Genomic DNA, 26,312 nt, shown 5'->3' on the forward strand with positions numbered 1-26,312 from the left:
AGGAAGTGTTGATCCGATATATCTGTTGTGCTTGTTCTTTTAGGTGATAGAGTTGGTTTGGAAGATGTTGTCAAGGAACCTTGGTGAGTTGTTGCAGAGATCACACACCATTGCAGTTGAGCACTGCTAGTATAGGGAGTGAACGTTGGGCATAGTGGATGTTGGTCCCAGTCATGTGGATTGCTTTGTGCAGGATGGTGTCAAGCTTCTTAAGCATTATAGGAGCTACACTCACTCAGGAGAGAAATATTAAATAAGAGTTGGGGGAGTCAGGAGGTGACTAACTTGATACAGAATCTTTGTTGCCTGACTCGTTCTTGCAGTTACAGCATTTGTTTGGCTGATCCAGTTCAGTTTCCAGTCAATGGTAACCCCAAGGATGTTGCTGATAGCTCCTCTAACTTTTGAATTCCATTTCCTATACTGACACGCTGCAGCATTATTCCTCTTCTGGATAAAGTGACTCATACCAGGGCAGTCACCTTGATCAATGTGGCATTTCTTTCCTGTGAGTGTCTGGTAATTGGCCATTTTGTCATGAGATAAGACATGGTGACAAGCTGGAAGTGCATGGGTGGAGCTCCTTGTTGTTGGAATTATTTTTAATCCTGTTTGGACATGTTGTGCCGCACATTTTCAGCAGTTGGGACTTGAACCTGGGCTGCTGTTGTAAATGGATCTGAAGGGGTTAATACTGAGGAATGCCACCTACTGTGATGATGTGCCTTAGATTTGTGGCAGAGCCACTTAAGATCTTTAAGGCGTGAGACCTAACATCTTGCCCTGATCAAATTCCCTGTGAAATAAAGCCTAATGTATCAATATAATCTGTAACTAGTAATCAACATGAAACGAACTCTATCATGCCAACTGCAAAATACTTTTCTACTTAGACCAGGAAGCTGTTTACCTCTAAACTGAGACAAACACTGAAGATACTGGAGATCTGAATCAAACTAAAATTGCTTGAGAAATTCAGCAGGTCTGGAGCTCTATGGAGAACAGTTCGGAAGAAGAGACACTGGATCTGAAATGCTAACTCTGTTTTTATCCATAGCTGCTGCAAAACCTGCTGAGTTTTAACAGAAATTGCTGCTTTGGTTTCAGTGGTTCACTTTATCAGTCCAGTAAGCAGACCCAGTAGTTCCCTGCATTTCCCTGAGTGCCAGTTACCTCCATCCATGAGAAACAACATGTATAGGTAATGAACTGGGTATACCCATAAAACAATGACATATTTTCTATGCTCAGAGAGTGGCTATGACTGCCTTGCACGCTATCATTCTTCATGGAATGAAAGCCATTCTCAATACACAGCCCTTCCCTTGTCTTCCCTCTTGTTTTGTTCCTCAGTGACACCCACGACTCGGCGGGGCCTCGCCCGTCCAACCCTTGCGTGTCTCGCTGATTGGCGGTGCGATGCAAGTAGCAAGGAGCTGATTGGCTGCGACGGGCATTTGATTGACAGTTCGATGTTGATTGATTGACAGGGCGTATCCGGGATTTGGAACACGATGTATCTACTGGGGGTTGCAGCTGGGGGAGATACAGTGTATCCGACAGCGGAGAAGTAGCGAGCTCACCAGCAGCAGCATCCAGGCCGAGATATTCCCTATGGCACTCAGCAGTTAGATGTAATATCTTCAATTTAAAACCGGTATTAAAAAGTTGAACCAAAAATAGAAAACACTGGAATGTCTTTCAGTTTAATTTCATTAATCTCATTAACACCCATTAATAAATGGTTGTTCTCTTGGGTAGATTGCAGGCGAATGTATTTTTGGAAACACCGGCGGTGGCGGCAGCTTTCGGAGAAGGGGATGTGGAGCTGAACTCTGCGCCTGGAAAGTGACAAGGTTTCAATAAATCGGTAAGTGTCAGGGGCAATGACAAGTATTTTTTTCTCCGTCTGGTAAATAACATGTTAAGTGACCGTGGGGAGGGGCTTTAACAATTTCAGCAATGACAGTTTCACCGGAAAGCGGTTCCCTTTGGATCTTCTCCACTATGTCGCTGGGAGAGACAAGCTGCAATTCTTCCAGATTGTTCTGGAGGCTCCCAGTTAGCGTTATGACTGATCTCCAGGACCTGGGGGGCAAAACCGGGATAAACATCAAATGGTTTTGTTTCATTTCCTTTCGGAATATTTTGTCTTGAGGGCTGGTTAGAGATGGGGGCATATCTGATGAAACTTCCAGAAATAGGAGATCTTTTGTTTTCCTTTCACGACCTCAGGAAGCTGCAAAGCACTTTACAGACCCCAAGGTACTTTTTTCTCGACGGTTGTAAGTCACTTGTATTAAAGGAGGTACGTACAGTCAGCTCCCAAACCCAAAAGCGTAAATGTCGAAATGATCTTAAATTACAGGACATCAGAGGATACTCCTTTTGAGCAGTTCTGTGTTCTGAAAGGACGAGAATTTTGAAATTGAGGCCATTGTGTTTTATAGGCGTGTATGTATTCATACAGTACAAATAATCGGGAGGTACCTTGAGGGTGAGGAGAGCGATGACGTTTTCAAGTTAGTTGACCTGAAGTGGGCGAAATTAGCCACTTATCGCGTAAACCTTTTCTGGGTGTATCTTTCCCCTTTTAAAAAGCCGGTGGATGACTCAAACAGTATGGAATGACAGCTCCCTCTTTCTCTCTGTTACCTTTCTTGAGAGCTCTATGGGTGGTGACATTCTTTCCCATACTTCATACTTTATCATACTACCGTATGTCCCTCTGCCAAGAGTAGAACTACACGGAAACTACATGCTGTTCTGAGTACTGGAGGCTGAGCTATCTTGAGAATGTAATTTGAAAGAAGCTCTGGGATTTGCACGTCAAAGAACTGAAACCAGCATAATCTATTATAAAAGATGAAAGTTTTGTTTAGAGATAAGATTAGATTCCCTACAGTGTGGAAACAGGCCCTTCGGCCAAACCACTGACCCTCCAAAGAGCAACCCACCCAGACCCATCTCCCTAATGCACCTAGCACTATGGGCAATTTAGCATGGCCAATTCACCAAACCTGCACATTTTCTGGATTTTTGGGAGGAAACCAGAGCACCTGGAGGAAACACAAGGAGAATGTGCAAACTCCACACAGTCACCCGAGGCCAAAATCAAACCTGGGACCCTGGTGCTGGGAGGCATCAGTGCTAACCACTGAGCCACTGTGCCATGAATCTACAATTGTTTACTGTATCACATCTCCATGGCACTGGACTCCTTTGGCTATAAATTCTGTGAGCATGATCTTAACCTCCACAACCACCTGTTGAAGGAGCAGTGCTCCGAAAGCTAGTGCTTCCAAATAAACCTGGTGGACTATAACCTGGAGTTGTGTGATTTTATTTCCTGTATAATAGGGAAGCTGAGTTCAACATAGTGGTTCAGTTAATGAATTTTACAGCACAGAAGGAGATCATTTGACAGGCAAAACGGGGACATGAGATAGCTTTGGCAAATAGAATTAAGGACAAAAGGGTAACTAGGGAGAGAATAGGCCCCCTCAAAGATCAGCAAGGTGGCCTTTGTGTGGAGCCACAGAAAATGGGGCAGATACTAAATGAATATTTTGCATCAGTATTTACGATGGAAAAGGATATGGAAGATATAGACTGTAGGGAAAAAGATGGTGACATCTTGCAAAATGTCCAGATTACAGAGGAAGAAGTGCTGGATGTCTTGAAACGGTTAAAGGTGGATAAATCCCCAGGACCTGATCAGGTGTACCCGAGAACTCTGTGGGAAGTTAGAGAAGTGATTGCTGGGCCTCTTGCTGAGATATTTGTATCATCGATAGTCACAGGTGTGGTGCCGGAAGACTGGAGATTGGCAAACGTGGTGCCACTGTTTATGAAGGGTGGTAAGGACAAACCAGGGAACTATAGACCAGTGAGCCTGACCTCGGTGGTGGGCAAATTGTTGGAGGGAATCCTGAGGGACAGGATGTACATGTATTTGGAAAGGCAAGGACTGATTCGGGATAGTCAACATGGCTTTGTGTGTGGGAAATCATGTCTCACAAACTTGATTGAGTTTTTTGAAGAAGTAACAAAGAAGATTGATGAGGACAGAGTAGTAGATGTGATCTATATGGACTTCAGTAAGGCATTTGACAAGGTTCCCCATAGGAGACTGATTGATTAGCAAGGTTAGATCTCATGGAATACAGGGAGAACTAGCCATTTGGATACAGAACTGGCTCAAAGCTAGAAGACAGAGGGTGGTGGTGGAGGGTTGTTTTTCAGACTGGAGGCCTGTGACCAGTGGAGTGCCACAAGGATCGGTGCTGGTTCCTCGGCTTTTTGTCATTTACATAAATGATTTGGATGTGAGCATAAGACGTACAGTTAGTAAGTTTGCAGATGACACCAAAATTGGAGGTGTAGTGGAGTGTGAAGAGGGTTATCTCAGATTACAACAGGATCTTGACCAGATGGGCTAATGGGCTGAGAAGCGGCAGATGGAGTTTAATTTAGATAAATGCGAGGTGCTGCATTTTGGGAAAGCAAATCTTAGCAGGATTTATACACTTAATGGTAAGGTCCGAGGGAGTGTTGCTGAACAAAGAGACCTTGGAGTGCAGGTTCATAGCTCATTGAAAGTGGAGTTGCAGGTAGATAGGATAGTGAAGAAGGCGTTTGGTATGCTTTCCTTTATTGGTCAGAGTATTGAGTACAGGAGTTGTGAGGTCATGTTGCTGCTGTACAGGACATTGGTTAGGCCACTGTTGGAATATTGCGTGCAATTCTGGTCTCCTTCCTAATGGAAAGATGTTGTGAAACTTGAAAGGGTTCAGAAAAGATTTACAAGGATGTTGCCAGGGTTGGAGGGTTTGAGCTACAGGGAGAGGCTGAACAGGCTGGGGCTGTTTTCCCTGGAGCATTGGAGGCTGAGGGGTGACCTTATAGAGGTTTACAAAATTATGAGGGGTATTGATAGGATAAATAGGCAAAGTCTTTTCCCTGGGGTCGGGGAGTCCAGAACGAGAGGGCATAGGTTTATGGTGAGAGGGGAAAGATATAAAAGAGACTTAAGGGGCAATTCTTTCATGCAGAGGTCTGTACGTGTATGGAATGAGCTGCCAGAGGATGTGGTGGAGGCTGGTACATTTGCAACATTTAAGAGGCATTTGGATGGGTATATGAATAGGAAGGGTTTGGAGAGATATGGGCCGGGTGCTGGCAGGTAGGACTAGATTTGGTTGGGATATCTGGTCGGCATGGACGGGTTGGACCGAATGGTCTGTTTCCATACTGTACATCTCTATGACTCTATGACAGGTGTCTGTCTGTGTGGAGTTTGTACATTCTCCCTGTGTCCCCATTCTGGTTGTTTGAAATAGTAAATAGTAAACTCCCCTGATTTCCTCTCCCTCCCCCTCTATAGTGATGAATACTTTTCCCTTTTCAAGTATTTTTCTAGTTATAAGTAATTGCATTGTCTTTTCAAGTAGCACATTCCAGATCTTAACTTAAATTCTTATCTTCCCCTTCTATTACTGATCTGCCAACACTTTTACTCCTTATTTATTTCTATTATCATTTTGAACTATTAAATCCAATGCCCTCCTCCTGCACTCCTTTAGACCCATTGGGTCTGCGAACAACATAGTTTGTCTATCCCTCTACATAACTGGTATCCCTCATCTCTACTGCATCATATTTAGCAGGGCTGTTCGCCTTCTGTATTTGACAACCACTGAAGAAAATGGGCTCTGACACTCTAGATGACCTCTGCATTTTGAGTTGGCAGAGAAACAGAATTGGCCAAGATTCCTTTCATTTCCATCAGACAGCTCTGGCCACCATCTTGAGGTGGAAAACATAAGAGACTTATGTGAGTGCTCATCACATCCTCGTAAAATAATTTGCTGCTAAAATAATCATTGCCTCATCTCCCCTCTCCCCACCTTATCCAGATCCAACCCTCCAAACTACCTGTCCATCTTCCTTCCCACTTATCCGGTCCACCCTCCACTCCAACCTATTACCATCACCCCCCACCCGCATTTACCTATTGCCTTCCTAACTACCTCCCCTCAGCCCCTCCTATTTAACTCTCAGCCCCTTCCCTTTCCTGATGAAGAACTTATGCCTGAAATATTGACTGTCCTGTTCCTTGGATGCTGCTTGACCTGCTGTGCTTTTTCAGTGCCACACATTTTGATCCTAAAATAATTTACAGTTGAATATCATATTAGCTCATCTTCGGCTTCTTGTGGGAATTAATTCTTTGAGGAAGGGAGCAAATTGAATATGGGACTTTTTATTATAGTTCATGTAAGACATGGTTAATGCAAAAACAGCCTATTTTGAATGGGGTTGGGTGGGTGGAAACTGCCTGACCTGGAGGATTGGTGGGAACTATTTACATGTATGTTTGCATGGGCCACCTTGTTTTTCACCTGTTTTTGAGGGTTGGAAAAGTAGTACAAAAGTAGGGTGAAATGGTAATTCATCACATAATCAGGATAGTGCAAAGATCAGGGACTTTGTCCCACACTTTGGACTTTCCCCATCCGACCAGACTTGTGACAGTGGGGCCATGGACCTTCACCATTGGACTGGGGTTCATGAACTGGTGTGGTGGAATCTGAGAGCTCCTAATGCCAGCCGTTCCCCAGGAAACCCTGCCAGGCAGACTCCCATTATGGTAAAAACAAGGACTGCAGATGCTGGAAACCACATTCTAGATTAGTGGTGCTGGAAAAGCACAGCAGTTCAGGCAGCATCCAAGGAGCAGTAAAATCGACATTCGGGCAAAGGCCCTTCATCAGACTCCCAATGTGTCTAATAAATTCACTCATTAGTTTGCATATATTTAAAGTAGATCAAGCTAATAAATTTGCTTTATATGAAAACACATGTCATCTTGTATTCATTTTTGATCAGGCCTTAAAGAACTCGTGAGGGACTTTCAGGCTAACAATGCAGCACCCCCATTGAAGCAGAAGTGTGAAGAATCAAGAGAGAGGGGGACGATTTTAAATTTATTTTAATTTTAAGAAATTTGCCTGAGAGATTACACATTCACTTCCTGCTGTACTTCAAAGTCCTCTCCACTGGTGTTTGACATTAACTAACACCTAAAATTATTAACAGCAATTTTGTACACTTGATATTTTGTGTTTTTGATTAATTAATAAGTGGTAATATCATTGGACTAGTAGTCCACGGCCCAGGCTAATATTTTGGGTAAAGCAGTTCAAATTCCACCATTGCAGACTTCTTTCACTAGTTTGGTCAACGTGTGATTCCAGATCCGGAATAATTTGAGTTGAGTCTTAACTGTTTTCTGAAATAGCCTGCAAGCACTTCAGCTCAAAATAATGAGTACCAGCCTCGCCTCCATTGTCTCAGTCCCATGAAAGAATAGAAGAAAATCAAACCTAGGCATACAGTTTTTCAGTTATCTTATTTGAGAGCAAATGAAAGGTAGGAGTTAGAAAACTAATGTGCAGAGTGAATGATTTTATGCTTCCAGATTTGCATCACCACCTTAATTCAGAATATTCTGCATTGCATTGTCAGTGGTGTCATGTGTCACAAGTTGCTGAAAATCTTCTGCAAGCTGGGGCATGTGACCATGAGCCTCAGCAGTAAGATACCACTACTTTATTCTCTCTCTTTCTTCACTTTATGTTCCTCCTATGTCTTTCCTGATCTAACACACTCACCTTGGTGACCCAAGTATTATATTTCTCATGTGAAAATATGGCTTTATTCCTATTTTTATTAGCACTAAATGAAATGTGTTCAACAATTGTAGTTCTGCCTTAATCTTGAAGTTTTTAAACATTGAGAGTTTATTTTTCATCGCAAAACAATTCTGAGTGTATGGGCAGAGACATTATGTATTAAGTGGCAGTGATTAGGTGAAGCAGGTAACTCCAACTAGTTCAACATCAGTTTGTTAATAAAGTAAAACTTCAAACTGATGTTAGCAATGGAAATATTTTGTCAAAGTTTTCAGGAGGATGGAGTCAAGGAGTTCAGCTGACAATTTTAGAGCACCTTTTTAGAAGGAGTGGAAAGCTTTAAGGAGGGAATTCAAGATCTAAAGGCACAGCCTCTGATTGAAAGAATAGTAAATAATGATAAACTATTTCCAGTGGCAGAAGTTTGGTAACCAATGGGCAGAGTTATGGTAAGTGAGAAAAGAACCAGAGGTAATGTTAGGGAAAACATTTTCAATTACTAGGATTTGGATGCACTGCCTAACAAGTTCATGAACACAGATTTAGAAGTTGGCTTCAATAGGAAATTGGATAGATGTTTTGAGGGAGGGAACAAAATGTAAGAATATGGGGAAACAGCAGGGAAGTGGGGCTAGATAGTTTACTTTTCCAAAGTGCCAGTCAAAATTTGATGAGCTGAATGGTTACCTCCTGAGCTGTACAATTCTATAAGTGTGAGAGTTGGCAAGAGATGCAACAGATGCAAACGTGTGATGTTTAGTATGCTTTAAAAACAAGATTTCAGTTCAGTATATGACTTGTGACTCAATGGACCATCTCCACCACTTAGCCAGAATTGTTAGAGTTCTATGCCAGGACTATGGCCATGGGAGTTACGTTCATTAGACGGCTGTTGGTTGATTACCAAACTGTAATTCCTTACTAAATGCCAAATGACTTGTGGTAAGACTTGAAGTGTAAGCCTAGAAAATGAGGTTGGGGTGAAAAAGACAGACATAGGTTATTTGGGTTTCACTTTAACATACATAAGGCTGATGTATTATGTAATTTTTAGTAAAGTACCATTGTTTACATGTCAATTTGTAGACAAAGCACTAATATACAATAAACCACAGATTTGTGACCTGGTTGATAAAGATTAAATATTTATCTTGATAGATCCTGTGCCCTCCTTTCATTGTTCCCTGGTATGAACTCTTTCTTTGAATCTGGTATCTTTTGAATTGCTTGTCACTTCTTTTGCGTCACTGTGTCCTGGCATTGGTGACCTTTAGAGAGGTTTATAAAATCATGAGGAGCACGGATAGAGTAAATAGACAAGGTCTTTTCCCTTGGGTGGGTGAATTCAGAACTAGAGGGCAGAGGTTTATGTTGACAGGGAAAAGATATAAAAGGGACCTAAAGGGTAACTTTTTCATGCAGAGGGTGGCGTGTGTATAGAATGAGCTGCTAGAGAAAGTGGTGGAGGCTTGTACAATTATAACATCTAAAAGGTATCTGGATGGGTATATGAATAGGAAGGGTTTAGAGGGATATGGGCCAAATGATGGCCAATGGGACTAGATAAATTTAGGATATCTGGTCATAGTGGATGAGTTGGACTAAAGGTTTCCATGCTGTACACCTCTGACTTTATAAATATGCTAATAGCCCAGGTCATTTTGTCTAAAAATATGAAAAATCTTTCTTTCATGCTGTTACTAGCTAATTAATTCTCAGTGATTACTTGTTGGGTTAAATTTGGAGAGGAAAAGCAGAGTTTTCTCTGCCCTGCTCCTGGTCCTTCTCTGCTGTCGTCTTTCTCCTGTCACACACCAGACCCATCCGCTGTAAAAGAATAAAGAACAGTCCAGCACAGGAACAGGTCCCTATGGCCCACCAAGCCTGTGCCAACACATGGCACCTATCTAAACTAAAAACCTTTTGGCTCTATATGGTCCATGTCCCCAATTCCCTGTCTATTTGTACATCTGTCAAGATGCCACTTAAACATTGCTACTGTATCCACCTCCAACGCTTCCGTTGTCAGCAAATTCTAGACACCTACCACCCACCGTGCTTTTAAAACAAAGACTTGCCTCTCGTGTCTTCTCTAAACTTGCCCCTTTTACCTTAAGCCTGTGTGCCCTAATAATGGACATTTTTTTACTCTGAGAAAAAGACTCCAACTATCCATTCTATTCCATCCCCCTCATAATTTTTGCAATTAGGTCACCTTTTAGCCACCAACGTTCAAGTGAAAACAAACCAAGTTTATCTAATCTCTCGTCATAGTCATTACCCCTCAAACCAGACAATGTTCTGGTAAGCCTTTTCTGTAACTTCTCCAAAGCCACCACGTCCTTTTGGTAATGTAGTAACTCTCCCTTGTGTATCTCCTTCATGCCACTCCTCACTGAAATAGTGTATTGGAGCATTGCATTTTGCAAGGTGTAGTTTTGGGAGACGAAGGTGCAAAGCTTGGTTATTGATTTGGGCTGTTTGTGCACTCTGAGCTCATGTGCAGCATCATACTAGTGAGATGGAGGCGCAATTCTGTTCTGCACCTGATTTACAATTTGCCTTGATCCACCAGGACCAGCTGCAAACCCCACAAAATATCTCCCAACCTCCTTTACCCTTGCAAGTTGGATGAAGACAGATTCTGTCTGAGTAGTCGATTAGCCCTTCTGAGTTTGTTGAATAGGATTTTGCCATGGTCCTGATACGGGTGTGTAAAGTAAATTGTGGAACCAAATTTCAATATTAGAATATTTTCAGCAGAAGGCTTGAGCACGGCCTGAAGAGAAAGTGGCACGCACAAAATTATTCCCTTTTAGTCTTTTTTTTGGGAATTGTAACTTTTGGAGAAAACATGTTTTTGAATGTGTAGTCTCAGCAGACAATGAGAATGCATAGACATTGTAATGGGCTCAAGTCAGACATGCTATCATATGGATTGTAATATATTTGGTAATTTGCCTGTTGTATGGAGAGGAATAAACTTGTTTACTGGCAATTAACTAAGGGCACATAGTTTTCTGCTGTTAATTCAAAGTACAAGAGTCTACCATTCTCTGTACCAACAGTTCTTAGTTCACATCTCTCCTTGCAGTTCCTGCCACGATACCAAACTGCAGTATTTTACTTCATTAAACTTTGTGTGGTGTTCATGTCAGACGAATAGAATGCTACAAATTCTAAGTTGGTATTTACTATCTGCTAAACCAGGACCTTGGTGTACCTATAGTTCCTCTTTGCTTTGTCGCTGGCAACACCTTTGTCAATCAGAGTCAACTTGCCATCCAGTAGGCATCCTCTTCTCCTATTGTATAAATTGATATAATTGTTTGAAATTTGGCATTCTTGTGTTTGTCCTGATGAGCTGGAGAGCAAGAGCAACAATATCAACAGGCTAAAGTTAAGCAAAACGCTTGCATCTCTGCATGTCTTTCATGGTCTTGGTACATCCCAAAGTGTCTCACAGACGATTAAAGTACTTTTGAAATTTAGCCACTCATGGAATGTAGGAAAGGTGAGAGCAAATTTGCTGTCAAAAACGGCATCATAAAGATGACCCTTTTAGATATTGGTTGAGGAATAAATATAGACTGACACTCTGGGGGAGAATTTCCTTGCTTTTTCTCAACTATTAATGTGAAAAAACAAACAGATTTAACATCTCAACCAAAAGACTGTATCTTAGATTATGTATTATCGAAGGAGTGTCAGTCTAGATCACGTGCTGCAGTTTTTTCTGGTGAAGGGCTTATGCCTGAAACGTCAACCCTCCTGCTCCCCAGAAGCTGCCTGACCTGCTGTGCTTTTCCAGTGCCACACTTTTTTTTTAGACTCTGAAGTAGGGATATGAACCCTTACTATCCAACTCGGGCGTGGTACTATCCAATTGGCAACAGGTGACTTGGACTAGAGCCAGTACCATGTCAACCTGAGATCATTGAGGTGTGTTATTGGATGTTGGTGTCAGGTAGGCTTTGAGTGTTTCAAGAATCAGCTGTTCTGTCTCCTAATTAGAAACACTCATTTCTCAACAATTCAAATACCATTATAGTTTCACTTCTTTCATGTGTAAATCATAAAACTTTTTTTTTTAGAAAGGTGCATTCTCAGGTTAACTGTAACACTTGGTGTTAGCTAGACAACATAGTTTGTGTTATGGTGAACCAGTTTCAATTGTGCTGCTTCATAGTTGTTTATCTTCCCTCACTCAGTGGCTGCTTCATTGTTCAGGATTTCAGCTAATTCATCAAGGGATTCAATGAGGGTGACTGCCTTGCCCCAGTGTTTTTTTCAAAATGCTAAATGTGATCACTTCTGCAAATTCTGTGAAAATTGTTTTGAAGTATTCAACCCTGTTCTCCGTTTATTGGTTTGTCATCTAAGGGCGTCAAGAACTTTCCACAGTACTGCTTTTTAATTTGGCCCATGTTATTTCTGTTCCTTACCTCTCCTTTTCTTTTTTTAAAAAAAAAATGTTGTCCATGCCTTTGACCTCTGGACTTCCCAAAGCACTTTACAAACAATGAATTTCTTTTGAAGTGTGGTCACTTTGAGTTTGAAAATGTGGAAGCCAACCTACACTCAGCTAACTCCCACAAAAAGCTATCTGGTAATGAACAGATGTCCTGTATTTATAATGTTGATAAATATTGGCAAGGACACAAAGCATAATTCCCCCGCCCTTTTGAAATAGAGCCTTTAGCACCCACAGAAGCAGGTAGATAGGGCCTGAGTTGAATAGTTCGTTCAGGAGATGACATCTCTGATAGGACAGGAGTATGTTGAAATGTTAACTTTTACTTTTTATGCTGCTGAAATCTGAGGTATCTAGTCACGATGCTCTGGACATTGAATGTGGGGTCAGCTTAATGGACCACTTGATCTTAACCAGCCTGTTTATTTCATGTGTGAATGTTTGTGATCTAAATGGGTGTATTTCAGTGAACCCTTGGCTGGCTTCCTACCTTGCACTCTGAAAACATTTAAGACTCATTCAAAACTCTGCTACCCATTTTGTAACTGTCCATTTCCCCCTGTATTTGATTTCAGCCCTGGCAACACCTTGATTTTTAAGATTCTAATGTTTGTTTATAAATTCCTTCATGATTGCTCACCCCACCATGCCTCTGTAACCTCCTCCAGCCTTACCACCAACCACAGAGCTAAGATTCTCCACATCCCTGGAATTATGTGGAGGAGCTGGTGTTGGACCGGGGTGGACATAATTAAAAATCACACAACACCAGGTTATGGTCCAACAGGTTAATTTGGAAGTATTAGCTTTCAGTGCACTGCTCCTTCTCCGAAAGCTGGTGCTTCCAAATAAACCAGTTGGACTATAACCTGGTGTTGTGATTTTTGAACTTGCTACACATTAGCAGTTGTGCCTTCAGTCAGTTGGGCAGTAAGTATTAGAATTCCTTCCCGAAACACCTGCACTTTTGTTTAAATATGCTCATTAAACTATAAAAATTTAAGATTATGATTACCTGTCCCAATGCTTGTTAGTGATTGTGTCAAATTTTTATTGGTAACACTCCTGTGAACCACTTACTTGAAGTATTATAAATGCAAATTATAGTCAGGAACTGTCTGGTTGTCACCCTTGTAACTCTTTCAACAGGTTTGAAGTTGGATTCATTGCCAGCTCTAGTACAACATGTCTGTGTCAGTAAAGCTTCCTGTGTGCACCATCGTGGTGAAATTGGAAATCACACAACACCAGGTTATAGTCCAACAGGTTTATTTGGAAGTACTCGCTTTCATTGCACTGCTCCTTCATCAGGTGGTTGATGAAGGAGCATACCCCTGAAAGCTAGTGCTTCCAAATAAACCTGTTGGACTATAACCTGGTGTTGTGTGATTTTTAACTTTAAAATACGAGGAAGAGAGTTCTGATGTCCTGATTTTCTATGATGATTCGTAGTTGCAGTGTACATGTTTATCAGAATAAGTACATGCAACTTAATGGATTATGAAGCACTTTGGGACATGTCAATTTAGTGAGGATTAATTCTTCTACACTTTTTTCCATCAAGTATACTCTGGGCAAGTAAAACTTGAATTTATCACACTGCAGAACTCTTTAGGTGTTCACTAACACTGTCTCAGACCTACCTAATGACGATTGGTTCCATATGCAGTGATATTTTTTCATTTCCTATATCATCAGATCTTTTGGGTTGGGATGAGATTGCAAAACTCTAGGACTTCTTTCTTCTCACCTATTCCCAGTTGGATTTGGATCGAGGTTGTTTGTTTGCAAATCTGTTTGATGTAGAATCATTAAACCAAGAGGTTTTCTGCCAATGATAAGTGCTAAGATCTTGCTTTCTTAGATCTTGTATTCTATTCATCTGTAAAACTGCATAAACATTTTCAATATAATGACACAGTCACAAAAAATGTTTATTTTGTTTGAGTTTAACAGTGAATACCAATTGGGATACTGGTTTGGAAGGGCTAATTAACTGGATGATGCAAGAGAGATGGAATATCACCAGCAAATTGTGCTGATTCATTCCTGGAGATGTATCTGAGATTTGGCTTTGCTGCAACTTGATCAGCAGCATCAACCTGTGCTTGTCTGGTGTCATGGAGACTGTCTAAGCAGGCAATGGACATAAAATGAACAAAAGGGTGCTAGTTATGTTAATGTAACTGATTAATTGTTAAAGGGGTCTTGATGATGAGGGTCCATTAACCATCCCAGCGATAATGTCAAAGACATGAGGAAGATGAACTTCTGGAGCTGAGCACTTTGGCCCACCTTTACCTCCCTTCATAGTGGCACAGGATGGAGGGAATGGTAACGCGTTAGATTTGGGACAGTGTGCTTCAAAACTCTCTATTTGAAAGTTGCTTGATAGTTTCAGGCCATCTGTAGACCACTGTTAGATCCTAATATGTAAACTCACTCTTGGTTTTCACTCAAACTGCTAAACTAGGTAGCATGTTTTGTGGGGGATGGGTCACAAGACAGGATTTTGAGATTGAGAGCTCCAAGGCAACAATGGTGTCCCAGTGAATCCTCTCATTTTAAAATGGTTGGTGCAGACTAACTGAGCAATCTGAGAGGCCTGATGCTTGCTGCAAAAAAGTGAGCACTTAAAACAAAAAAAATCTTGCATGGTTAACGTTTCTTTTGCTTCCTTTTCTGCCTGCACCCCACTCCACCCTTCTGCCAGTCAACATTGCAATTTCGAGCCTTGGAATGCAGTCACAGCAGGAGGTAGTTTCAGCAGTACCATACCCTGCCCTCAGCAGACAAAAACTGGCAAAAAGCTCCTGACTACTTTGGTAATGTTTTTCAAAGGACCCCTGATGGAGATAAGCTGTTATATACTTGATGACATAATACAATTGATCCATTTTCTGATCTAATGCTGTCAACTAATTCAAACAGAATCATTTATGACATGCAGGGTAGGGACAGGCATATGGTTCAACCAGTCCACACTGATGTGAATCCATCACTCGCACTTGCTTTTTCTTGTCTTACACTCCATGTAACCTTACCTTTCTTCATGTGCTTTATTTAGCTGGTACTTTAAATGTGTCTACGTTATTTTCCTCAACTGTTTCTTGTTTTGTGAGTTTAACACTGTTGCTCTGTGTAAAGATGTTTCTTCTAAATTTCTTCGTAATTTGTTTGTGGGATTTTGCTGTGCAGAAATTTCCTATGATACCCCAGTTAAGGTGCTTCAGCAATGTGCATATGGATGTGAATGTACCCTAGGATGTCCTGAGGTCCCATATGGTACTGCATGTTCCCCTGAAATGAAGTTTGTGTTCAGCCTTAAAATTAACACCCGTTGTTTTTGATTGAGTTATGCTCACGTTATTCCTTCATGATCCTATTAACTGTTGCTTTGTTTTTGTTTTGTTTTTAAAAGTCTAGATCTTGCAACAGTCCCCAGTGTGACAATGGCAACAGTGGTGATGGATCAGATTGGCAGACTCTTCATCAACATCCAGCAGATCCGTCAGATCCCCAGGCTGGTGGAGCAGTCCATCCCTAGCATGCCGTGCCCCGTGAAGGATTCTGAAGTGCCGCAGATATTTCGGGAGCAGTATATCTACTCTGGCTACAGGCCAGTAAAACAGAGTTGGCGCTACTACTTCTTCACCTTGTTCCAGCGGCACAATGAATCTGTTAATGTTTGGACCCACCTTATTGCTGCGCTGGTCGTCCTCCTCAAATTACAGAAGCTGTCCGAGACAGAGGAGTTTTTGTCTGATCCCCATGCGCTGCCACTATTGATCCTTCTCCTCTCTGCCTTCACCTACTTGACTTTCAGTTCCTTGGCCCATCTCTTTCACTCAACCTCTGAATTTGCCCACTATTCCTTCTTCTTCTTGGACTATGTTGGCGTGGCCATCTATCAGTATGGTAGTGCATTGGTCCATTACTACTACTCTGTTGAAGAGGAGTGGTACCACATTATTAAGCCTTTCTACCTCCCAATGGCTACCATTTTGGCTTGGCTGTCCTGTGTGGGATGCTGCTACTCAAAATCCAATGCTAAGGTGCTGTGCCCTTGGACACGCAAACTCTACCAAGTAGTGCCAGCAGGGCTGGCCTACATATTAGACATTAGCCCGATAGTGCACCGGATAAACAATTGCTATTCCTCTGGTTGCACCGATGACACCATTTGGTACCATTCAGGCCAGATCATCTTCTTCCTCATTAGTGCTCATTTCTTCTCTTGCCCTCACCCGGAGAAGTGGTTCCCGGGGAAGTGTGACATTTTCCTGCAGGGGCATCAGATTTTCCACGTGTTCATTGTCCTGTGTACCCTGGCCCAACTGGAAGCTGTCCATTTGGATTATAAAAACAGACAGCACTTCTATCAGATTTGGCACAGAGATTCCACCTGGTCTGTGATCACCAGTTTTGTACTCCTTATCTCCTTCAGCATTGCCACAATGCTTTACATGAGGCACCTCATTAAAATCAAACTGAGCCACAAGGACAAATGAAGACTGTCACTTCCCGATTTATTATCTTCAACATTTAGGACATCTTCAACTTTTGCGTGTGTGGTTGAAGGGAGAAGAGGGAAGGGTGGCTCTATCTGTTGGGTGGTGGAATCGGGATTTTTATTCTTGGCTTGAACTTGACCTCAATTTGTTTTGCAGTGAGACAAAGTAACATGTTCCAAAGTTGCTATCACATAAACAAAATTGTCATGTTAGTGAAGCTCCGTTGCTGAACATTCAGCTTCAGATGTGAACTCCAAAGTGCTGGTTCAAATCACATGTTCTGTTATAATTGATTTTGTTCAACAACTGTTGCTGTGTCAAGTTCAGACCACGAGTGACTTTTGGCCTTGTGTTATTCAATATGGCGTGCCTAAATATGCCTGAATATCAAAAATGATGGGTCTAAATTTAATTATTTAACCGAGCAACAATTCCTTGGCCTGTTCACTTAACTTGTCCAACTTTACTCAACTCCGGATGCTGGAAATCTAAAACAGTTCTGGTGAAACTCAGCAGGTCTGGCAGCATCTGTAGGGAGAAAGCAGGGTCACCTTTTTGAATCCTGTGATCCATCTTCAAAACTTGTTCTTCAGGAAGAAGGGTCATTGAACTCTGAAGCATTCATTCTTGTTTTCTCTCTACCAACCCTGTGAGACCTGCTGTGTTTCTCCAGCATTTTATTAATTTCCCTGCTTTCTTTAGGTCGTATTCAATATTTCCAACTATCCAGAGTTATACTCAAACTGAATAATTTGGCTGATTGACTGACTGATGAAATGCTTTAACGTGTACCAAAGCGAACATTTCAGATTGGTCAAGAAGTTTGCACATTGTCGTGTCATGCTGATCTGTGAGTGATAATTAGTGGTCACCTCCCAATGGTACCTTTTAGTGGTAGAAATGAAATAACATTGGCAAAGCATCCCTGACAGAATCAGTGCAGCTCCTTTTCTGCTTCTCAACTATTTGGATGTTTCAATTCCATACCAGTGCGTCCCATTCAACTCCTGATTAGCTGACTTGGAGATTTTTTCAGTGACATTATCCACTACATTTGATATCATTGGTGTAATGTCAGTAGAGGTAGAAAGAAGATTTCCTAGTAAACGCCATTAGATTTTCTACACGATTAGAAAATCTTTCAAAAGTCGGTGTACAGTTTGCTAAGTGCTGTTTTCTACCATTTAATGCCAGATATCTTCGACAAATTGTGTTGTTTGTTTGCAATGCTTTACTATTTGAGGCACCTTAGGACAAAAGATTAAATATACTTGCATTTGTGTAGAGTCTGTCATGATCGCATGATGTCCCTCTGTATCCAATTTGAAATTCTTTTAATGAACTGTTGTTGCTCTGATGAATTAGCAAACATGGTATCTAACTTTGATAAAGCACAAACAAATTAGATGATAACAATTAGGGACGTTGGTTGAAACATACAGTATTGGCCAAGATACTGGAGAAAACTCCCTTCTCTACTTTGAAATAATGAAATGGATTGATTATACCCTCCTGAGACAGTAGGAAAGGTCTCAGTTTAACAATGAAATGATATCTTCATTTTAACATACCATGAATCCAGAATTGAGAGTATTAGCATACATTTGGAGTAGGATTTGATCCCATGGTCTCTTGATTTGAGGAAAAAGTATTACTTACTAAGTCTTGGATGATCAGGGTGCAGGTTTAAGATCTAACAGTATTGCAGTAAGAAATTGTCACATGTACCAAATAAATTATGCTGCTTATTGCACAAATAGTGAAAGCTAGTTAATTTGTGGTTCAGAAGTGTAGATTTGATTCCCATTCCAGCTGAAGTAGACATATGACCTTCCTGCTCATCTCACCACTCATGGTGGAAAGCAATGCCAAGACATTCTGGACTAAAAATGCCAAGGAAACATCTCCATGATGAAGCAACATCAGATAATGGGCTACAGACCTGCCTTTGGTCAGAGCACACATGAATGAATGTAGGAGACCTCCAGTTGGTGAATGAAAAGAAGTCTATTGCAAATGGACCCCTTCTTAATTGGATATGAATGGTGTTGAGTATCTGTGAATGTTCCAAGAGAAATTAATCCATTTGGTGCTGTCTTCCATGAGCTAAGTGCTGACTTAAGTAGAAATGCTGCCTCTTGTTTCTCATTCCTTAATGCATCATTTTGTTGATGCCCTATTCCTTTGTTGGAAAGTAAAGTGAATTGTGGGCTTTGGCTCTTTCTCTAATAGTCACTTTCAGGAGTGGCAAGGGAACAAATGGAGAGTGCATTGATGACGTAAAATATTTTTCAGCCTCTCCACTCATACTTACTCTAAAATAAAAGTTTATTTAAGCCCATTTTTCTGGCCATAGGTATTTTGTAAAGGTCTATTGCAAGTCAGTGAATCATCCCCTCTGTAAAATACTTGTTTGTCACTGAAATACTTTTGGGGAAAAGATGAACTGATTCCTGTAATTTTCTGACCCAGTGATCACCAGGCTAGTGATAATGGGGCTGAGCAGCTGCTAACCTAACGAACTGCTCAACATTAACATCAGTTGCCCTTTTAATGGATGTAAGGACCTATTTAGACCGCATTACCAAAGTGAATACCTGGTCAGCTATCTGTTAGAATCAGTGTTGCAGGTACTGTGTAATTCTTAGCAGGGCTGTAGCAGATTGGCAAGAATTGACCTGGATATTTGGATTTAACCCTGTCACTATTCAAAGTGCTTTTTTTTTTGAAAAGGAAAGCCACACAAAGACTTTTCTGCTGATTCTGACCTAGCTTTGCTAAAGGCAGGGTTTATGAGTAGTTGGCAAATCTCGAGAAACTTTCTCCAACAATTGATCTTTAAAAGAGCGAAGGCTGTGACTACAGGTTGTCATGGAGAGCAGTTGAGAATTGGCCCTGAGGGGATAGGCCATCTTCAAAGCCTCCATCTTCAACAGTGACCAGACCCTGTGAAATGGTGTAAACTTGTATATCCCTTTCCCCAGCTGCTGGTGCTGCTAATGGCTGGCAGCCTAAATGGACTGAGCCAGCATTCGACATCATTCTGATGTGTTGCACCGTTCCCCTGTGGCTGCACCAGTTCTGATGAACACAGATGAGGGAGAATAATGAGAGAAATACGTGTGACAGCAAGGATGGAACTTTGGTTGAATATGTTCTGACCAGGTGAGGAGGGCTGACACCACTATCTTTTCAACTTCATGAGTTGGTTGAAATAAACATTTAATTTCTTTTTAACACATAGCTGTACCTTTTTATAGTTATTATTTTACTGTCAGGAATAAGGCAGCAGGGTTTTCTTGAGAAAGAGTGACCTTATTCAATGCTGATCCTGAGAGAAAATTAAATAAGATGCAACGTCGAACGTGTGGCTCTTGTATAGTCACATGACCCTTTCGTAAATAGGTACAAAGTTAGAAGGGGTTATAGTCCAGCAGAAAAGAAAGTGTTATAGTTTTATGGTGTCATTGAAGTGTAACCTTTTTTTAAAACCTGAAATAGTGATTGGTTGATTTTTGCTTCTTGGAATATCAACAGTAGCAAAGTCTGCATTGACTTTTAAAGTTTCAGCTCCCTTTGCCTGTTTAGAATTTATTGTTTAATAAAGGTGGTGATCAATGAAAAAACCAATAACACTACCACTTCTGCTTTGAGGAACAGCGTTCCAAAATTACACAAACCTTTTGGGGAAGAAAACAAATCTTCGTCTCTATAATAAAAGGATGGCTCTGAAGTTTAAAATAATGCTTAATAGTTCTAGACTCCCCTTACAAGAGGAAATGTTCTTTTTAATGTCCACCTATTAACACCCTTCATGAACTTATACACTTCACCCTTTGCTCTTCTAAACTTCAGTGAAAGAACAGCCTGGTACCAACCTCGAAAGCCTCTTCTGAAACACCTCCAATGCATTTACATCCTTGAACAAGCAGACCAAACCTGTGTTCAGTATTCAAAATGTGATCTCCTCAATATCCTGTGAACTGAAGCATGACCTCACTTCACTATTCAATTCCTTTTGTAATAAAGGATAGCATTCCATTAGCCTTCCTAATTACTTGCTGTATCTGCATATAACGTTTTGAAGCATGAAATAGAACATGTAGATCTCTCTGCGCTTCAGAACTCTGCAAACCTTCTCCATTTAAGTAACACTTCCTTAATTCTTCCTGCTGAAGTGAACAGTTTCATGTTTTCCTACATTGTTCCACCTACTGGACATCTACCCACTCATTCAACGTATTTATATCAGTCTTCAACTTTGTTATGCCTTCTTCACCATTTGTACTTTGTTTTATCTGCAAGTTCAGCTCCCATGCTTTTGATTCCCCTCATTAATATATATTGCAAAAAGCTGAAGCCTCAGCACTGACCCTTGGGACATGCCACTTGTCACAGCATATCAATCAGAAAAAAACTATATATATGCTGTTACAGCTAGGCAGGTGTTTTTCTTCGTGAAGTGTTTTGAGGTCTGCATCTTAGTTTCAATTCCCTTGCTCAATCAAAGAAGTCCCTTGAAGTTACAGCTGGATGCATATTCTCTGTCTGCTCAAGTTTTTGCTTTCAGGGTTATATTATTGTGGGTGAGGTTCCATCTTTCGCATGTCAAAATTCTCGTCATGGTGCAAGTCAAAAGAGCATATAAGGACTTTTTCTTGCCTTGGGCAAAAATATTAATTTTATTTCAGATTATCTATCTTTTGTTTAAAACTGAAATTGCTGGAAAAGCTCAGCAGGTCTGGCAGCAGCTGTGGAGAACAATCCGAGTTAACTCAACTGGGTCACCAGACCTGAAATATAAACTCTAATTTCTCTTCACAGTTGCTGACAGACCTGAGCTTTTCCAGCAACTTCTATTTTTGTTTCTGATTTACACATCACAGATCTTTCGGTTTTTATCTTTTATTTAATCCATGTCAGTTTTGTGAAACGTCACCAACCTCTGTGGGTCAGGTAACACCTGTGACCTATTTTACAATGAAAATTTACAGCACAGGAACAGGATCTTTGGCCCTCCAAGCCTGAGCCGATCCAAATGTACTGTCTAAACCTGTTGCCCAATTCCTAATCATCTGTATCTCTGTTCTCCACCTACTCATGCATCTGTCCAGACACATCTGAAATGAATCTACCGTGCCGGCCTCCACTACCTCTGCTGGCAACGCTTCCAGGCACCTACCACCCTCTGCGTAAAGTACTTGCCAAGTATATCCCCTGAAACTTTTCACCTCTCACCGTGAAAGCGTGACCTCTCGTTATTGCATCCTTCACCTTTTGGATAAAGCTCATCTCTATCTACCCTGTCTATGTCAATGTTTTAAGTCAATATCTTTTAAGTCAATGTTTTTGGTCCCTTTTTACAACTATTCCATGACAGTCAAAATTGAGGACAGGGTTCATGGTTTAGAATCCTAGAATCCTTACTGTGTGGAAACAGGCCATTCAGCTCATCGAGTCCACACCAACCCTCCAAAGATCATCCCACCCAGACCTATCTCTGTAACCCTGCATTTCCCATGGCTAATCTATCTACAGGGCAATTTATCATAGCCAATGTGCCTAATCTGCACATCTTTGGACTGTGAGAGGAAACCAGAGTGCACAGAGGAAACCCACCCAGACATGGGGAAAATGTGCAAGCTCCATCCAGACAGTCATCCAAAGGTAGAATCAAACCTGCATCCCTGGCACTGTGAAACAATAGTGTTAATCACTGAGCCACTGTGCCATTGTTTGAAGTTATCAAGCTCAACGTTGAGTCCTGAAGGCTGTAAAGTATTTAAATGGAAAATGAAATGCTATTCTTTCAGCTTGTGCTGGGTTTTCCTGAACCACTGCAGAATGCCGTGATCAGAAATGTGAGCATAAGAGCAAGCTGATTCTTGTTTCCACAGTTGCTAGACTTTAAAAGTTCTGGCACAGGTGACAATGTGCAGTGTATGTTTTAAAATCCATTTTTTTACATTAGATTGTGTGATGGAGTGGCCAGTGAATGACACTGACACAAACAGTTGTAACCATGAAAGGACTCTGAGCTGTGAGTAACTGTTTTCATTTCTATTAAACGTTCAGCCCATTCATTGTTATATTCAGAATCCCATTGCCAATATTTTACATAAATGTAAGTTAAAACAAATCCTGATACAGGAGCAAAGTTAGGCTTTTCAGCTGATGGAGTCTGTTCCAGCTTTCAATCATGGCTGATATGTTTCTCAACCCCATTCTTTGTTTTTCAACTTGCCTTCTTGCTGTAACCCTTACTAATCAAGAGCCGGAGATAAGCTCATTTCCTGTATTGTAATGGAAACCTCAAACCATTCCCCTGGAACTGTAAATTGTTCTGTCACCAGTGGAAAGTTCTAGTAATGAGCTTAAAAGGAATGGGAGAATAAGCAGCAGTCCTTGTCCTTCAGCTGAACTGTTCGGATTCACTACTCTGCTCACTGTCCTTCCACTTTCCACTCTTTGTAAATTTTAAGCTCATGAAAATTCCTACCAATTTCCATTTGTTGATCATTTGGTTTTGCTTGCTAAACTGCATTTACACCTGGTGTGCTGCAAGGCTGTGCTGTAATGGAATACTCTCTCTGCTTTCTTGGATGAGTTCAATTCCATCAACACTCCAGAATCTTGACATTATCTTGGACAAAGCAATTCACTTGATTAGCATCTCATCCACCACGTTCACAACTTCACTGTTCATTCCCTTTATCATGGATGGGGCAGTGGCAACTCTGTGCAACATGTACCAGATGTATTGCAGCAATTCACTCAACATCTTTGACAGCACTCCATTTAAGCTGCTCCTTATAATATATTTAATGGAATAACATTGGTCAGCTGTCCCAAAACCTTTGACACGTCGCAAAGATAATCTCAATACTTTTGTGACGGTGATGTTTTTACGATATCAAATGCACAATGTAAACGCAGTCAGTGCTGAACACAAAGCCCAGTATTTAGCAGAATTATTTTAGAGATGCAAGACTTCAGTTCTGTAAATGACTGAATTTACGTTAGACGTCCTTCGAGCAGAGAGAAATAAGGATAGAATTAATGGAGACATTTAAAGTTGTTGTGATGGGACCTCCAGCAGCCAATGGGGACTGTGGGAGGGTAGTTGAAGTAGTTGAATGGATTCTGAATAGGGAAAGAAAATGTCTTTGGTCGAAGAAAGGCTGATGAAGGGAGAGAAGACAGTCAAAGGATTCCTAAAGGAGCATTCCTGAAGAAGGGCTCATGCCTGAAACGTCGATTCTCCTGCTCCTTTGATGCTGCCTGACCTGCTGCGCTTTTCCAGCAACACATTTTCGGCTCTGATCTCCAGCATCTGCAGGCCTCACTTTCTCCTTGTTGATTTTAACCTACTGCAAATCCTCTTACAAGGATGCCTTCCTTGAAGAAGCTCTCTTCCTCCCTCTACAAGGATTTCAGTGAGTCCCTCTCTCACTGCACACTCCAGGTCATCTCCTCTGCCCAGAAACAATTCCTGAAGAAGGGCTCATGCCCGAAACATCGATTCTCCTGCTCCTTGGATGCTGCCTGACCTACTGCGTTTTTCCAGCAACACATTTTCGGCAAAGGATTCCTAAATACAATATAACCCACAGGTTTTGTTCCCTGTGAATATTATAAATAATTCTTAGTTTATCCCTAATTTCCCTTCATGTTTATAATGACCCAATACAAATGGAATAAAGAATCTCTGCTTCATGATCTTTGGTTTTCCCATGTGTTTAAATTTTCTGTTACATTTCTGATATAGTCAACACAATTCCATTACACAGGCATGAAATCTTGGTGGAAGGGGGTGAAAGGCTCCTGGCCAAGATAGTGGACGGTGGAGGAGTTGAAACTGGTAGAAGTCAAAGCTGCTGCAGGATCATTGGAGTCACAGGTATTGGCAGGAGGAATCTGAACTGGTGCATTGAATAACCAGGACTGTCGAGAGGGTTGTAAAAAGAAAATAGAAAAGTAGGGTTTGGGAAAGCGGAAACACAAGTTTTCAAAGCATTTCAGCGCAGCTATTTAGATAATGATACCCAGTATGGAATAGGAATTCAGCTACTTTCAATTGCCCACCAAAAGGGACCAACAGAGACCCAATAGCCCATTGAACTCCCACAGTTTCAATTCCAGATCTGATACAGGTCAGGCAAAAGTATTAAAAATTGTGGTATATTTCATCAGAAGACTGACCAGGGAGAGGACAAACCCTTAGCTGGATGCAGGGAGTTGTGGCTGATGCCTTGCCCTTGCTAATGCCTCATATCAAAGACAGCATTCTGATCGCCATTTCCTATGGTATTTGGAATAAGATTCAGCAGAATGTCACCAATACACCTGTGAGTGAGGTCTAAACAAGATAGTCACCTTTCCTTGGAGTCATGGAGATGTACAGCACAGAAACAGATCCTCAGTCCAACTTATCCATGCCAACCAGATAGTCTAACCTAATCTAGTCCCATCTGCCAGCACTTGGCCCATATCCCTCTAAACCCTTCCTATTCATATACCTACCCAGATGCCTTTTAAATGTTGTAATTGTACCAACCTCCGACACTTCCTCTGGCAGCTCATTCCATACATGCACCACCCTCTGCATGACAAAGTTGCCCCTTTTCATGCCTCTCGCATGAAAATTTTTCCCCTCTCATCCTAAACATATGTCCTCTAGTTCTGGACTCCCTCACCCCAGGGAAGACATAACTAGATATGCTAGATATCATCCCAATTATTACCATTTGCCATGATCAAAGATGCAAGAAGAGAAAGAGCTACTAACATGGGCTTGAACTTCCTAGCCATCATGCCACAACTGAACCTACTAATCATACAATTGCTTGACAGTCACTGTGTGCTATGTGTAGAACATAGAACATAGAAGAATACAGCGCAGTACAGGCCCTTCGGCCCTCGATGTTGCGCCGATCAAAGCCCACCTAACCTACACTAACACACTATTCTCCATATACCTGTCCAATGCCCGCTTAAATACCCATAAAGAGGGAGAGTCCACCACTGCTACTGGCAGGGCATTCCATGAACTTACGACTCGCTGAGTGAAGAACCTACCCCTAACATCAGTCCTATATCTACCCCCCCTTAATTTAAAGCTATGCCCCCTTGTAATAGCTGACTCCATACGTGGAAAAAGGTTCTCACTGTCAACCCTATCTAACCCTCTAATCATCTTGTACACCTCTATCAAGTCACCCCTAAACCTTCTTTTCTCCAATGAAAACAACCCCAAGTGCCTCAGCCTTTCCTCATAGGATCTTCCTACCATACCAGGCAACATCCTGGTAAACTTCCTCTGCACCCGTTCCAGTGCCTCCACATCCTTCCTATAGTATGGCGACCAAAACTGCACACAATATTCCAGATGCGGCCGCACCAGAGTCTTATACAACTGCAGCATAACCTCAGGACTCCGGAACTCAATTCCTCTACCAATAAAAGCCAGTACGCCATATGCCTTCTTCACTGCACCATTTACCTGGGTGGCAACTTTCAGAGATCTGTGTACATGGACACCAAGATCCCTGTGCTCTTCCACACTACCAAGTATCCGACCATTAGCCCAGTACCCCATCTTTTTGTTACTCGTAGTTGCTTGTAGTT

General features: G+C 41.5%; 1 protein-coding gene across 3 annotated transcripts; it reads left to right on the forward strand.

Moving 5' to 3' along the window:
- Nucleotides 1–1,520: 1,520 nt before the first annotated feature.
- Nucleotides 1,521–24,390, forward strand: paqr7b (progestin and adipoQ receptor family member VII, b). Of its 3 annotated transcripts, none has more exons than XM_072548259.1 (3): nt 1,521–1,634; nt 1,762–1,870; nt 15,593–24,390. In XM_072548259.1, the coding sequence occupies exon 3, from the start codon at nt 15,624–15,626 to the stop codon at nt 16,680–16,682; it is 1,059 nt and encodes a 352-aa protein (XP_072404360.1). In that variant the 5' UTR covers nt 1,521–1,634; nt 1,762–1,870; nt 15,593–15,623; the 3' UTR covers nt 16,683–24,390. The 3 variants fall into 3 exon arrangements, with proteins under 3 accessions (XP_072404360.1, XP_072404362.1, XP_072404361.1); XM_072548261.1 differs by having other exon boundaries at nt 15,598–24,390; XM_072548260.1 differs by having other exon boundaries at nt 1,530–1,657.
- Nucleotides 24,391–26,312: the final 1,922 nt, after the last annotated feature.

The sequence above is a fragment of the Chiloscyllium punctatum genome, chromosome 27 (genome assembly GCF_047496795.1).
Source record: "Chiloscyllium punctatum isolate Juve2018m chromosome 27, sChiPun1.3, whole genome shotgun sequence".
NCBI lineage: Eukaryota > Metazoa > Chordata > Chondrichthyes > Orectolobiformes > Hemiscylliidae > Chiloscyllium > Chiloscyllium punctatum.